Source organism: Taurulus bubalis (genome assembly GCF_910589615.1).
Source record: "Taurulus bubalis genome assembly, chromosome: 16".
Lineage (NCBI taxonomy): Eukaryota > Metazoa > Chordata > Actinopteri > Perciformes > Cottidae > Taurulus > Taurulus bubalis.
Window position 1 is genome coordinate 8,794,800 of NC_136604.1, and position 13,892 is coordinate 8,808,691.

General features: G+C 42.1%; 2 protein-coding genes across 2 annotated transcripts in view; both read left to right on the forward strand.

Moving 5' to 3' along the window:
* kmt2ba (lysine (K)-specific methyltransferase 2Ba) overlaps positions 1-8,251 on the forward strand; it is a gene marked incomplete at its 5' end in the record, with an annotated part of 28,129 nt that extends 19,878 nt beyond the window's left edge. The window contains 13 exons of the mRNA XM_079231500.1: positions 77-194; positions 338-416; positions 567-727; positions 859-1,020; positions 1,143-3,531; positions 4,000-4,128; positions 4,455-4,573; positions 4,753-4,878; positions 5,057-5,309; positions 5,402-5,512; positions 5,658-5,741; positions 5,846-5,975; positions 6,386-8,251. Coding sequence (XP_079087626.1) covers positions 77-194; positions 338-416; positions 567-727; positions 859-1,020; positions 1,143-3,531; positions 4,000-4,128; positions 4,455-4,573; positions 4,753-4,878; positions 5,057-5,309; positions 5,402-5,512; positions 5,658-5,741; positions 5,846-5,975; positions 6,386-6,661 — 4,137 coding nt within the window. The 3' untranslated portion in view covers positions 6,662-8,251. The remainder of the gene's footprint in view (positions 1-76; positions 195-337; positions 417-566; positions 728-858; positions 1,021-1,142; positions 3,532-3,999; positions 4,129-4,454; positions 4,574-4,752; positions 4,879-5,056; positions 5,310-5,401; positions 5,513-5,657; positions 5,742-5,845; positions 5,976-6,385) is intronic.
* Positions 8,252-9,146: 895 nt separating this feature from the next.
* Positions 9,147-13,684, forward strand: LOC306749197 (trypsin-like; the record flags this gene model as incomplete). Its single annotated transcript, XM_079232458.1, has 5 exons — positions 9,147-9,186; positions 9,378-9,531; positions 9,969-10,222; positions 10,930-11,066; positions 13,535-13,684. The coding sequence occupies 5 exons, from the start codon at positions 9,147-9,149 to the stop codon at positions 13,682-13,684; spliced, it is 735 nt and encodes a 244-aa protein (XP_079088584.1).
* Positions 13,685-13,892: the final 208 nt, after the last annotated feature.

Here is a 13,892-nt window from a genome sequence, read left to right on the forward strand (position 1 = left end):
CACACCTCACACCTGCTGATTTTCTCTACATTGTATTGATTATGCTTTACCTTACTTTACGACCTTATCATACTAGATGGTGTCTGGGAAAGGTTTTGAAGTGCCTCGGCGGGTATATGTGGATTTTGATGGGATCAATCTTAGAAGAAAGTTCCTCACAGGCCTTGACCCAGAATCCATAAACATGACCATAGGTAAGAATATCTTGGCTGTTGTTGGTTTGAGCCACTCGACTCCTGTTCATGTTATTCCATAGAGGGATGCAATGTTACTGCCACATACCAGAATGCCTTTAATCAGCTGTAACATGTTTTCTTTCTTTTCTCATTTTTACCAGGCTCTCTGCAGATTCAGAAACTTGGTGTGTTGTCTGAGCTGTCGTCAAATGGGAGGATGCTTTATCCTGTTGGTTATCAGTAAGTGGGCATTGTCCTTATACAACTGGTAACCGTATCTCTTATTACGTATAGTACAAAAACAAATACTTTTTGGAACTTTGGTGCCTAATGGGGCATAATTATTACTCCTCTTTTTTTATTTACATGAACGCATTCTTCCTTCTCCAGATGTTCTCGGTTGTACTGGAGCACTGTCGACCCCCGAAGACGTTGCAAGTACACCTGTAAAGTGACAGAAGTGAGCACACCTCTCCCTGGTGAGGAACAGGATCCGAGATGGGACAAAGAAGAGAATCACACCATAATCCACAGCCCCAACCGCCACAGAGGTCAGCAGGAACTTTCTGTTTAGAAATAAATTAATTAAAAGCTAAATCCTTCATTAATACTGATCCAACTGTTCTTTTGGTTTTCATGAAATGTTAATTTTACAACGTGACACTTTTTTTTTTTTTGCCAGATATGGATTCCCCGGAAGGTTTAAGTTCTACATCCAGCCCTATAAAGTCCACTACTCCATCGCCCAACTCTAAACTGCACAACTCGCCTGGATCCAAAAGTCCTGGTTACTCACAGACGAGGAGACCAGCAGGAGGATCATCCCGACCTCTTCCATCCCCAGGTAAATGGTTTAAGAAGATTTTTTTATTTTTTATTTTGAGTGTTAAATGTCATTGTATTTTTGAAGTAGACCCTATTAGCATTGTTGCCTCATCTTTACTCTTTTGTTATTTGATGTTTCAGGTTCGGCTCTTCCCAAATCGCATCACATCCTGACATTGAGGGACCTGGAGGACACCCGGCGGCCTCGCAGGCTCTCATCAAGAAGCCGATGCAGTTCCTCGCCAACAGACAGCGACCCATCTGTACCGATGACCCTCCGCTCTGGTGGCACCATCAGCTCCAGATGTGCTCTGTTCAGCTCCCCTCCGAGGTCATCAACCCTGGGTGCAGCCTCGCCGCCTCTGTCACGACAAAACTCAGCATCACCGGTCTGGAGCTCCCCGCCCCGATCCAACTCCAGCATTTCTGCAGCGCTGTCGCCTCGAAGAGGAGCAATCACTCACTCCCCCAGAGGGAGGCAAAACTTCAAGATCACAACTCCAGTTTCTGCAGAGGTTCCCCATGACTTCCTAGCATCATCTGAGGCAGAAGATGCAGCAGTGGCCACAACCAATGGGATCTCACTCGCCCCTGATAACCTGGAAGAGGAGGTAGCTCACCTGATGGCTCAGGAGCTGCCTTACACTGTGTTTGATACTGACACAGAGGTAGCAGTGGCCTCCATGCTGAATGCTAAGCTTGAGTTTGATGAGGCTTTGCTCACGGAGAACGTGGCACTTCACTGCGGAGCACAAGGCGGGCGAGGAGAGGTGGAGGGCGTAGTGCAACATGTGGAAATGCAAGTAGATAATCGGGAGAATTCAGAAGATGAAGACTCAAGCCATTACTTAAAATTTTCACGCACAGTGGTGTGCGACGCAGCTAGCAGCTCGGAAACCTCAGGACAGCTCACTTCAACACAGTCAATCTCACAGTTGGATGGAGCGGACGGCGGGTCAGAAAGTGATGAAAGCGAGGTGGTGGACGATGAAGCTCAAGACACAGAAGGAGAAGATGGAGAGAATAAGGTTCACGGCAACCATAATACACCTACTAAACGTCTAACGGTCGCTCTAAAGCGGTTGGAGCCAATCTACACTGTGTCAAAGTCAGCTGACCCAGAGTTTCAGGGAAGTTGCCCACCATCGGAAATTCTTGAAGCAGGTTACGGAAACGATGATATGTCATTTCAGGAGGAAGTGATCCAGATGAGCACTGAAACACCAACCCTTCAAAATGAGTTGTTTTTGGATTCTACTACAGGCCATTTTATTTCTGCCGAAGATGGCGCTGCGACGTGCCCAAAGATCATCGAAGATGGCGCTGCGATGTGCCCAAGGATCATCGAAGTTGCCAATAAAGATGACAGTAGCTCATCGGCAGATTCCGTTGAAGGGTTTAAAGATGATTTGAATGACCCTGACTACTCTCCAGAGTGTTCTCCGGCTCCAGAGCGTAAAACCAAAAGATCTCCCACAACTCAGATGAAAACCATCATTGTGAAGACAAAACGGCCGGTTTCAAACTTCAAACGCTTGTCGCCAAAGCCGTGTCTTCCACAGCAGCGCAAATTCAAATTGATGTTGCCCCCTCGACCTACACAGACTGTAAATAATGCATCGGCGTCCCCTGCTGCTGCCACAGTTTGTGTAATTCCACGTGCAGTCACCTCCCCCATTGTGATCAATGGTCTAAACGTACCTATCCAGCCTGGTGCCTCAACGGGAAGAACCATCGCCATTCGCTTTGACAACTCGAGGACAGGAAGTCAGCAGCAAGTTGCAATTCCAAATCAAGCTGCAGCCACTAGCTCGCCTCTGACCCCGGCTCCTGCTCCTCAGGTCCTTCTAGTCAACCGACAAGGTCAGATTCTTATCAAAGACCCGAGATCAAACACTTATCAGTCCCTCAGTACAAACTCTCCTGCCTACAACAAAATAAGCCAGATTGCCAAGATTCTTCACAGTGGTAATGCCCTGCAGCGCTCAGTCCCTCGTGTCGTAATAAAGCCTCGTTCCGGCCTCTCCGCCACAGCTGTCCCCTCTGCCAGTAACAACACAGCGACATCCGAGAGAAAAGTCATTTTTAGAGTCGTGCCTGTGAAAAGCATTGGGACTCCAGCTCCCACAACTCCTGTCGGTGTGCAGAGTGTTCCTGAAGCGGCTTTCTCCAACATTAAAGAAAGCACAGCCCAGGCTATTATTGACAGAGCCATGGCGACCCACCGCGAAGAGCCAAAGACGCAACCCCTCATCCTCAGTAAAACTCTGCGGCCAAAGGCCAGACTTCCAAGTCCGTCCATGTTTCAAGACTCGGAGGTACCAGATCAATCACAGGCTGCACCCTTAGAGTCTCTTAGTGGTTTCCCCAATGAACCAAATGTCAGCCCACAACCAACACCTGCTCCATCATGCCACCAGGTGAGAGTCAAGAGAGTGTCATTAGTCTCTGAGCGGCCCTCCAGGAAGAAATCCAAGACTGACTTCTTAAGGGATCCATCAAGTGAGCTGGATGAAGTTGATGACGCCAGGTATTCAAAGATTACATTTTCTCATAGTTTTTACTGAAATGTACAAGAGAATATAAGATTATATATTTAAAAATAACTACCAAAGTACACAAGTGAAGGGAAAAAAAAGTAGCTGTGCTGCAATGCACGTTTAGGTTACAACTCAGGATAAACTATTATTGAACCTGCCACAATCTTCATAATTGGGTTGGTTGTAAAATGATAAAAGTACAAATAATTGAGGGATGAATTGAATTTTTTGCATTATTATTTTTTTTATCTTTTATACGATCGGCATTATTTTAAACCGTAAAGGTCAGCTGTCCATTTTCATGCTGTTATCCTTTAAGATTCTTGTTATGTTCACTTAGCCTGTTGTACATTGTTGTAAAAACGTACACCTTTACTGTTGCTGTTTACTTAGAGTAGTCAAAGTCTCAGGAATCGGTGTATTACATCACATAAATGTTTCTTGTTTTCTTCCAACAGGCCGAGTGGTGTGAGAATGAAAGCTCCATCAGTGATGGATATCCTCGACATGGACCAGGAGAACAGTTTGCCTGAGCCTGAGCAGTTGAGAATTACTGCTCCACCACTACCACCTCCTGCACCCACCAGGTTAGTTCTAATTAACGGCTCCCTCATCAAGCCTTATCACTCTATAATGTTAAGAGGCAAATGATTTGTCTCAGGTAACATACATTTAAAAATAAATCCATTTAAAAGGAGGAAATTCTGGATTAAAAGTGATTTAAGGAAGATGAAAACAATTTAAACATTGAAACTTTATGTTTAAAACATTTTAAGTAGTATTGCTTGCCAAAACAGGCTTTTTTATTTTATTATTTTATTAACCAAATGCACAAGTTCTCTGAACATGCCTGTACATTATTGAATTTTGTTCATTATTATTTATAAATTAATTGTTTGCTCTTTCTGCTCAGGCATCCCTTGGTTGAGAACCCTCCCCCAACGGCACAATGTAAGAGTCAGATTCACGGTAAAACGCACATGTGGGTCAGTGCTCGCCATGGAGACCTCTCCGAATGGGGCCCTTATTCAGGTTTGCAACTAATTCAATATTTATTTGTTTGGATGTCCATTAGTAATCAACAGCTACTCTTCTTGATGACAAAAAAAGTTAATTTAATGTAATCCAATGTGGAAATATTCTTTAAATATTTTCTTTACACTATATAGTGTCTTTTTTTTTTTACAATTAAGGCTCATTTCATTCTCCAGGTTTTAGCTCGGAAGAAGATGCATCTGCACCCAAATACAGAAAGAGGACGTATATGAACCAGCCCCACCTGCGTTTTGAAATCACCAGCGATGATGGCTTCAGTGTTAAAGCGAACAGCATAGAGGGTAAGAGCCGCTTGGTCACTGTCCTGTGCTCTGACTATGTAAACAATGTTGATGAATAGTATTCTAGACATGATGTGTTTGAGCTACATAGTGCTTGAGAGGAGCGACTAAAAGAATAAAATTGTCAGCATGTTGGCAGCTTTGCTCTCACACCCTCCTTATCGCTCTCCTCACTCAGTCGCCTGGCGTGCGGTGATTGACGGCGTCCTCGAAGCCCGAGCAGGCTTCCATTTGAAGCAGCTGCCTCTGGGAGGGATGGGCGGGCCACGGGTGCTCGGCGTCGTCCACGACGCCGTCATCTTCCTGCTGGAGCAACTGCAGGGCGCCGCAAACTGCAAGCGCCACCGTTTCCGCTTCCACCGCTGCGATGACATCGAGGAAGAGCTTCCACTCAATCCGAGTGGCTGCGCTCGGACTGAAGTCTACACACGGTACAGACATAGTTACTTTTTTATTATTCATATTTGATCAGTTAAATGTTGTGGTACACTTCAAATTGATTTTATTTTCTTTCTATAACCAGGAAAGCGACTTTTGATATGTTCAACTTCCTGGCATCACAGCACAGAGAGCTCCCTGAGATATTGGGCCCCTTTGATGAGGAGGAGGATGAATTCCCACTGAAGTCTTCCAGGTTAGGGGATTACCTTTGTGTCACTTTCTTGAAACTTAAAGTTTAAACCCACTGCTCTCTACCACGAACAGGAACTCTAAAGATGGTAATTTAGCAAATGCCATGTCCTTGTTGACGCCACCTATTCTGTGCCTCTCTCTGACAGGCGAGCCACCAGCAGTGAGCTTCCCATGGCAATGAGATTCAGACACCTGGAAAAAATCTCCAAAGAAGCAGTAGGAGTTTACAGGTAATGTCAACAAAAAAATGAAAATAAAGAAATTACATTTTGTTTATGGTCCCAAATTGTTCTCAAATGTATTTAACTGTCTGTATTTAACGTAATCCTCTCAGATCTGAAATTCATGGTCGCGGCCTTTTCTGCAAGCGGAACATTGAGGCTGGCGAGATGGTGATCGAGTACGCCGGCATCGTCATTCGCTCTGTTCTGACTGATAAGCGGGAGAAATATTACGACGGCAAGGTAAGTAACCAAAGTAAAGTTAAGGTTGTAATGAGAAGTCATCATGATTGTTTCTGCTTCCTTTATCATGCGTGTTCATTTCTGTTTAATGTAGAGCTTCAACAATTAATGGATTTATTAAATTAATCTGCATTAGTTGCAGCTTTTCATGATAAGCAGCAGTAGTAATGAAATGTGGGTTATTAACTTGAATCTAGGGCAGGATTGCAGACACCACCATGAACAATGAATAATATTGTGAAGAGGGGTAATTCCAGTATGTAAATACTTTAAAAGGGCTATTGCAGAACAAATGCAGACCACAAATAGTATCAAAAACTGGAAAATCATAAGGATTATAATCTCAAAATATCGAATGTATTTGAAATGTGAAAATGACGACTAACTGGGTTGTTGAATCTCTCCATCAGGGCATTGGCTGTTACATGTTCCGCATCGACGACTTCGACGTGGTGGACGCGACAATGCAAGGCAACGCGGCTCGTTTCATCAACCACTCATGCGAGCCGAACTGCTACTCCCGCGTCATCAACGTGGACGGCCGCAAACACATCGTCATCTTCGCCCTGAGGAAGATCTACCGGGGCGAAGAACTGACCTATGACTACAAATTCCCCATCGAGGATGAGAAAAGCAAGCTGCACTGCAACTGCAGTACAAGACGCTGCCGTCGCTTCTTAAACTAGTACAAAATACACACCACTCGCACTACACACACCACACCGCACACAAACACACACCACATATCCATCTTGGTCAATGCACTTGAAATTAGGAGGAGGACTTTGAAGGACTGATAAGGCGACTGTTGTGACCATAAGAGCGGGGTAGCCAAAACACAGACCTGCGTCCACTGAAAGTCTTCACCATGTTGGAAGCTTAAATAAAGACTCATGGAGGATGGCATGCATTTGCTCATTTCTGTCCTCTGACCACACAAACCAGATGAGAGCCATATGTCGAAGCTGAGGATGAATGCTATTTATGTGATTTCAGACTGCAGGATAGTTGGTCTGTTGAAGTAGAAAGTGCAATTAAGAAAAACTGCACACTCTTTTTGGATTTGTGCACTGTATTCCCATCTCATTCAACACATTCTGTCAGTTTAACATTGTTGAATTTGTCAGTAGCCTCTGCTGGAACTGGGGCCAAACAACAACCGGGAGGCAATTAATAGCAGCTACAAACTGTGACCTAAAACCACCTGATTGCAGCTATTACTGCATAACGGAGGATCTATTGTTGTGCTGGCGACGGAGTGTTTTTGTAAATACAAGGTCACAGAGGAGAATTTATTCAGCACATTACTTCGACACAACCTTTTTCCGCAGCATTGGTGTCGCAGCAGATGGGACAACTTCACTTCAGAGCTTAATAAACATATTTGACTCAAGGCACCTTGTGTACATTGTAGTGTAGCTACATTTTAACCTCAGTCTGGATCCACAAGTCGTGTGAGGGGACAAACCCTCACAGTAACCCACCCCCTCCTCATTCAGTCAGTTGAAATTTCCTGTTTTTATTTGTGACGGCAGAGATGCTGTGATCTAAATGCTTTTATCCTGCCATTACACTCTGTTCTTTATTTGTTACTTTGTACTGTTTGTGAATTTTAAGGTCTACGAGGGAGGAAACTCTCCCTTGTTGGTGCAAACTGAATATAGTGATCTTGCGCCGCACAGTACCTTATAAATCTTTTTGTATGTTTGAATAATAAATGTGTATCAAACAAGCTGATGGAAATAAATGTGTTTGAGCTTTTAACTTTCTATTTGTAAGTGCAGGCTGATTAATGGAACAGAAGCTATTTCTGAGTCATGCGTTAATCTACGGACATTTTTTTCTTTTTTTCTTCTCTCTGTCAAGGCTGTTTTGCACCCTTTTCCCCCCGTTTGTCTCAGGTGTACTACCTCAAAGGAATTTGTTATGAAGCAAGAATCATTTTATTACACAACACATGGTGGAAATAAACCCTCCATTTCCTCCCTTTAAAAAAACCCATCAATACTACTAAACAATAACTTGCTATTATTCTGAAAGAATAGGTGGTCACCTTTGTTGTGCTCATTTCCCTGTGTGCAGTCACACCCAGCTGATGGATGTAGATGGGACACTGGAGTGTAGGTTGAAGGCTGAATGCTTTGGAAGTGTTTTTTTTATTCAGTATTAATAACTGACACGCAAAGCTTTGTTACTTTATTGGCTCACTATGGATCCCTGCCTGTACATAGTTGTATAAAGAATTTCTGAACCTGTTAAATATTTTTGTACCTACATTTTTCTTTTCTTATTTATGTTCAATAAAAATTTTAAATGTTCAAAAGTTGCCTTCCATTTGCCAATGTTTTTACCAATGATTAAATTAATTGAATTATTATAATACTTGTGATTCTTGAATCTAGGACAAGATTGCAGACCCGACTACAAACAACGAATAATATTGTAATTCCAGAATTGAAAAACTTTAAAATGGCTGTATATACCATACATGTTTAATGTTTGTCAAATGTGTGCTATTGTTTCCTGCAATAATAGTGTTGTGATTCCTGTTTGGGAAGCAGGAATATACAAAGTGCTCTTTCTATTGCTTTGCCCTTTTCTCAATTGTTATCGAATCCCGTTTTAGAAAAATCTAATCAGGTCTTCTATGGATTCCTGATAAATCCATTGAATGTTCCTGCAGTCCTCTGCTGAGTTGAGACCAGCGACACCTGCTAACTGAACCGAATACTCTCAGCCGGTCACGTCACTGGTCTCTCAGTTAGAAAAGAGTAATTTAATGAAGGTAAACACAGTGAACGGCTCCAGCACGGCTGCCGATTTGATCAACATGTGTCATGCAATCCTTCAGGTGCTGCAGGGATTTCATGAACTGAATAATAAGCTTTTCATACAGTTTAATTCATTTGGTAACTTTTGACAAAGTAATAAGTAAAGGTATTCCTTTTAAAGGAGTAATAAGTCAAAAGTAACTTCCTGAGTAACTAAAACTGCCCTTAAGGGGTCAGGGAGTTTTATCACTTGGTCTTGATGCCTTCAGCCATAAGGCTCTTTCCCAGAACAGTTTTTCACCTTTCTGACCTTGAGGAATATGGGAGCATACAGGTCTGGACAGTATGTATATAAAGAGTTACAGGTTGAACTTTGTCTTGCATTCAGAGAAAAGTCACCATGAAGACCCTGGTATTTCTGGCTTTGCTTGGAGCAGCGTGTAAGAGCCTAGTCAAATTATTATTGTCATATTCTGTTTTGATCAACTTTAACTTTACTGTTATGCACATGTTACAGGACTGTATCGTTGTGACTGCTCCAAACCTGTTATGTATTTCATTTGCTATTCATGGCAATGGTTAAGTATTTCTAGGTTGTGTTTCATGTCCTAATCCTCGCATGCTGTTTCAGTTGCTGCAGCTGAGGATGATAAGATTGTCGGAGGTTATGAGTGTCCCAGGAACTCTGTCCCCTATCAGGTGTCTCTGAACGCCGGGTATCACTTCTGCGGTGGATCCCTCATCTCTAGCCAATGGGTGGTGTCAGCTGCTCACTGCTACAAGTCGTAAGTACAGGAAGTCAAATTGTTTTGGCATTACAATCCACTTCTGTACCCTGCAAGTCATGAAATATTCTACTATCAAACCAAGGTTTGGCTGATTGTGCGTCAGCAGTGGGGTTTTATTGGTCTGAACTCTGAGCATAATTACATTATTGTCGCTCGGATAGAGGTTGTTATAGCAATGAAATGTGAAACTGAATCCAACTCTTGTGTGAGCAGATCCACACACACACACACACACACACACACACACACACACACACACACACACACACACACACACACACACACACGGCTAATGTTCTCTTTAACCACATATATGCTTTGTAATGACACCACTGAGTCAAGCCATTCATTTTATGACTTTTAAAGATGATTATTAAAGTATTCATAAATCCTTTTTAACAAAACCGACCTCTAAACCGTCATACCTCCTCCAGTCGTATCCAGGTTCGCCTTGGCGAACACAACATCGCTGTGAATGAGGGCACGGAGCAGTGGATTGATGCCACCAAGATGATCAAGCACCCGCAGTACAACAGCAACAATCTAGACAACGACATCATGCTGATCAAACTGAGCCGCCCGGCCTCCCTCAACAGCAACGTCCAGACCGTATCTCTGCCCTCCCGCTGCACGCAGGCCGACGAGAACTGCCTGGTGTCCGGGTGGGGCAACACCGCCGCCAACGGAAGTGAGTTGAGTCTGGAAGCTGGGAGAGAAGAGAGGTTGTGTGCGTGGTCTCAAATGATAATGTAGGATGACTCGTACAGCATTAAGTTAGAGCAGCATAGAGTTGATTTTTTTAGTCTTGAGACTTAATCATTTCACCTGTGCGCCTGCATGACGAATGGAGGTGTTGGGTTGGACAGAAGTGGGTAATAGGAGGCGGAGGGGAGTTTTTGTATTATCCAAGTCCCCCAACTTTATGGAAATACATATCAGTGTTAACTGAGGCCCATTTTACTGTTGGTTTTGCAATAATGCGACACGCATCTCTAGGTCTCAAAATGTAGGGCTCAAACAAATTAAAGCAGGGACAGAGTATTTGTTATATATATATATATATATATATATATATATATATATATATATATATATATATAGAGTTATAATGAAAAATACTGTGATTCCAAAACTAAATGTTATGATATGAATTAGAGGAAAGTGGCACATCTTGACATTAAGGAAGTGGCAACCCAAATGTTTGCCAAATAATTTTGTCAACTCATCACTAAATTACTCATATTATACCACATTACTTCCATGTAATGTGGAGTAATAATAATAATACATTTTATTTGCATAGCGCTTTAAAAGGTACTCAAGGCATTTTGGAGTAAATGTAGTATTCACACAATGGGAGGTACAGTAACTGAGACTTGCCTTCCCGCTCCACAGACAACTTTCCTGACAGGCTTCAGTGTCTGAGGCAGCCCATCGTCGATGACAGGATCTGCAAGAACGCCTATCCCCACCTCCTCACCGAGAACATGCTCTGCTCTGGATTCATGCAGGGAGGGGCCAGCAGCTGCCAGGTGAGATGGACAAAACCTCAGTGAACAGTGACAAGTACCAGTCTGTGACTCGGTTCCAGTGGCGTCCCTGGGCTAAAACATCCGAGGCTTTAGCCCCGGATGTTTTTTAATTAGCCCCGAATATTAATTTAAAAAAATAAAAAATCTTTTATTTTATGTTATTTTTATTTTGGTGATGTCATTAAATTAAACTATTGTTTCTCACATGGACAACTTATTTATAACTCTAACATGCTACATATGTGCGTGTGTTCTGGTTTGTATGTTTTCTCCCCTTAAAAATACAATCCAATAGCCTATCATCATACTTAACCTTAGGGCACTAGGACCTTGGGGAGGCTGCTGCCCAATGTCTCTCATCAACCACAGCAGGATTACACCAAGGAGTTTATCTCATAGTAAACTACACCAAGGAGTTTATCTCATAGTAAACTACACCAAGGAGTTTATCTCATAGTAAACTACACCAATGAGTTTATCTCATAGTAAACTACACCAATGAGTTTATTTCATAGTAAACTACACCAATGAGTTTATCTCATAGTAAACTACATCAAGGAGTTTAGCTCAACGTAAACTATACCAAGGAGTACCATCATACAATGTTTATCATTCGATAATTAAGATGTACTTGAAATGTTTTTATTATTCATGTTTTTTTTTTTACTATTGAATGGTTTATTTGACACTGAACTAGTTCATCTTTATCTCAGTGATAGTGTCCAAATTAGCATAAAATATCATTGGTTTGTAAAAACTACACAGACAACAAAATAGATCAAAATCTTATTCCCTTCTGCTCAAAATAAAACAAGTTAACAACTCAAAAGTTGACACCGTCAGGTCCATTCTCCATCCATTGGATTTGGGAGTGACGTGGATATGAAAGCTAGTTTATCCGTCTTTCCTTTACAAGCAGGAAAAGTATTTCTCTCTCGTTATTTGAGAAAAGTTCATATTTGTGTTCACTATGACCCTGACATTCTGTCTCTTCTATTATCATATACTGAATGAATGCAAGCAAAACTACAGAGCAAAATCACACTCTTTCTGATTGAACCAATCTATGAACTGTCTGAAACAATGGATAAATTAAATACAATGAAAAAAATTGACGCAAACATGTCAGTTCTCTAGGGGCTAAGCCCCCCCTTTCCTTGAATCCTAGAAACGCCCCTGCTCAGTTCACTAAGAATTGAGTTTATTTACTCCTACAATGCAAATGATGCATACATCCAGCCTAAAATCCTGTAATTAAGGATTCAAGATATATATATATATATATATATATATATATATATATATATATATATATATATATATTAAAGAGACTGACCACAGGTTCGGTTAAAACAATTTGTTACTGTTCAAATCATATCTACCCTTTTAGGGGAACAATAATAACATAATGCCACAACGAAACAAAACTTGTCAAACTAAGAAACCGGACTTTTTCCCCACACACACACACACACGCACGCACGCACACACACACACACACGCGCGCGCGCGCGCGCTCCGGTGCCGTGTTGCCTCTCAACACGGCACTCTCTCTCCTTCAGTCAGCGGCGCGTCGGTCGTCCTCGGCCCCGCCTGCAACAACGTCAGACAGCGGCGCGTCCTTCCAGCTCACACGTCCTCCCTTCAGCAACAGCTCAGCAACCTCCTCATTCACACCTGTCCTTCCACACCTGTTCATTCACACCTGTCCTTGGCTCTTCCCCTCTCCTTCCTCCTTCCCCCTTTTCTCTCCTAAACTCCGCCCCCACCTTGTCTGCTCACCAATGATCCCTGGTGAACCAAAATGACACCTGTGTACTAAATCCAGCAGGATATATATCTCACAGAGAGTTATTTAGTACCACTAATAATTATTATTATTATTATTAACCCCCAGGGCTACACACACACACACACACATATATAGATATAGATATATATATATATATATATATATATATATATATATATATATATATATATATATATATATATATATATATATATATATATATATATATACATCCAGCAGGATATTTTTTGGATATATATCCAGCAGGATATTTTCATATATAGAGGGTGGGTGCTACACTTCCACAACAACATTGTTGGCACCGTTAGCTGCATGTTGATGGAGGTGCTCACTGTTGGGCATCTTTAAATAGTAGTGCTCTATGAAATAGTAGAAGATTTGATTTCTGTGATACACATACAGCAAATATCTGTCAACATAGTGGTTTTATCATGACGCATGGATGTTATTAGTAAATATTTTCACTCTTCTGACTTTACCCAAAGATGAAACGGGGATGAACAACCAGAGAGAGCAGCAAAACACTGGCGTTACCGTTTTGATCTTGATTTACTGTGCTCACCATGATGACGTAACATGTACGGTTGATTTACTATGACCACTTCCAGTAACATCTAAACCTGTGATTCTTCTTCTTCTACTACTTGTGTTGCAGGGAGACTCTGGTGGTCCTCTGGTGTGTAACGGTCAACTGCAGGGAGTTGTGTCCTGGGGTTACGACTGCGCCATGAAGGGACACCCCAGCGTCTACGCTCGCGTGTGCCGCTACAACAGCTGGATCAGCAGCACCATGAGGAACAACTAAAGGCTCACCCTCACCGTTCATCAAGCTGACGTTACAACACTAACCAGTGTTCATCCTCAGTTTATTTTGAAACACCCTTTGTATTACGTGTTGACTCATATACATCTCAGGAACAACATGCCGAGGGATCAAATTCTGAAGAATTAGACCAGTGAATAAAAATCAGCATCCACTGAATTTGCTTTTTTTTCTCCATTGAGTTTCACAG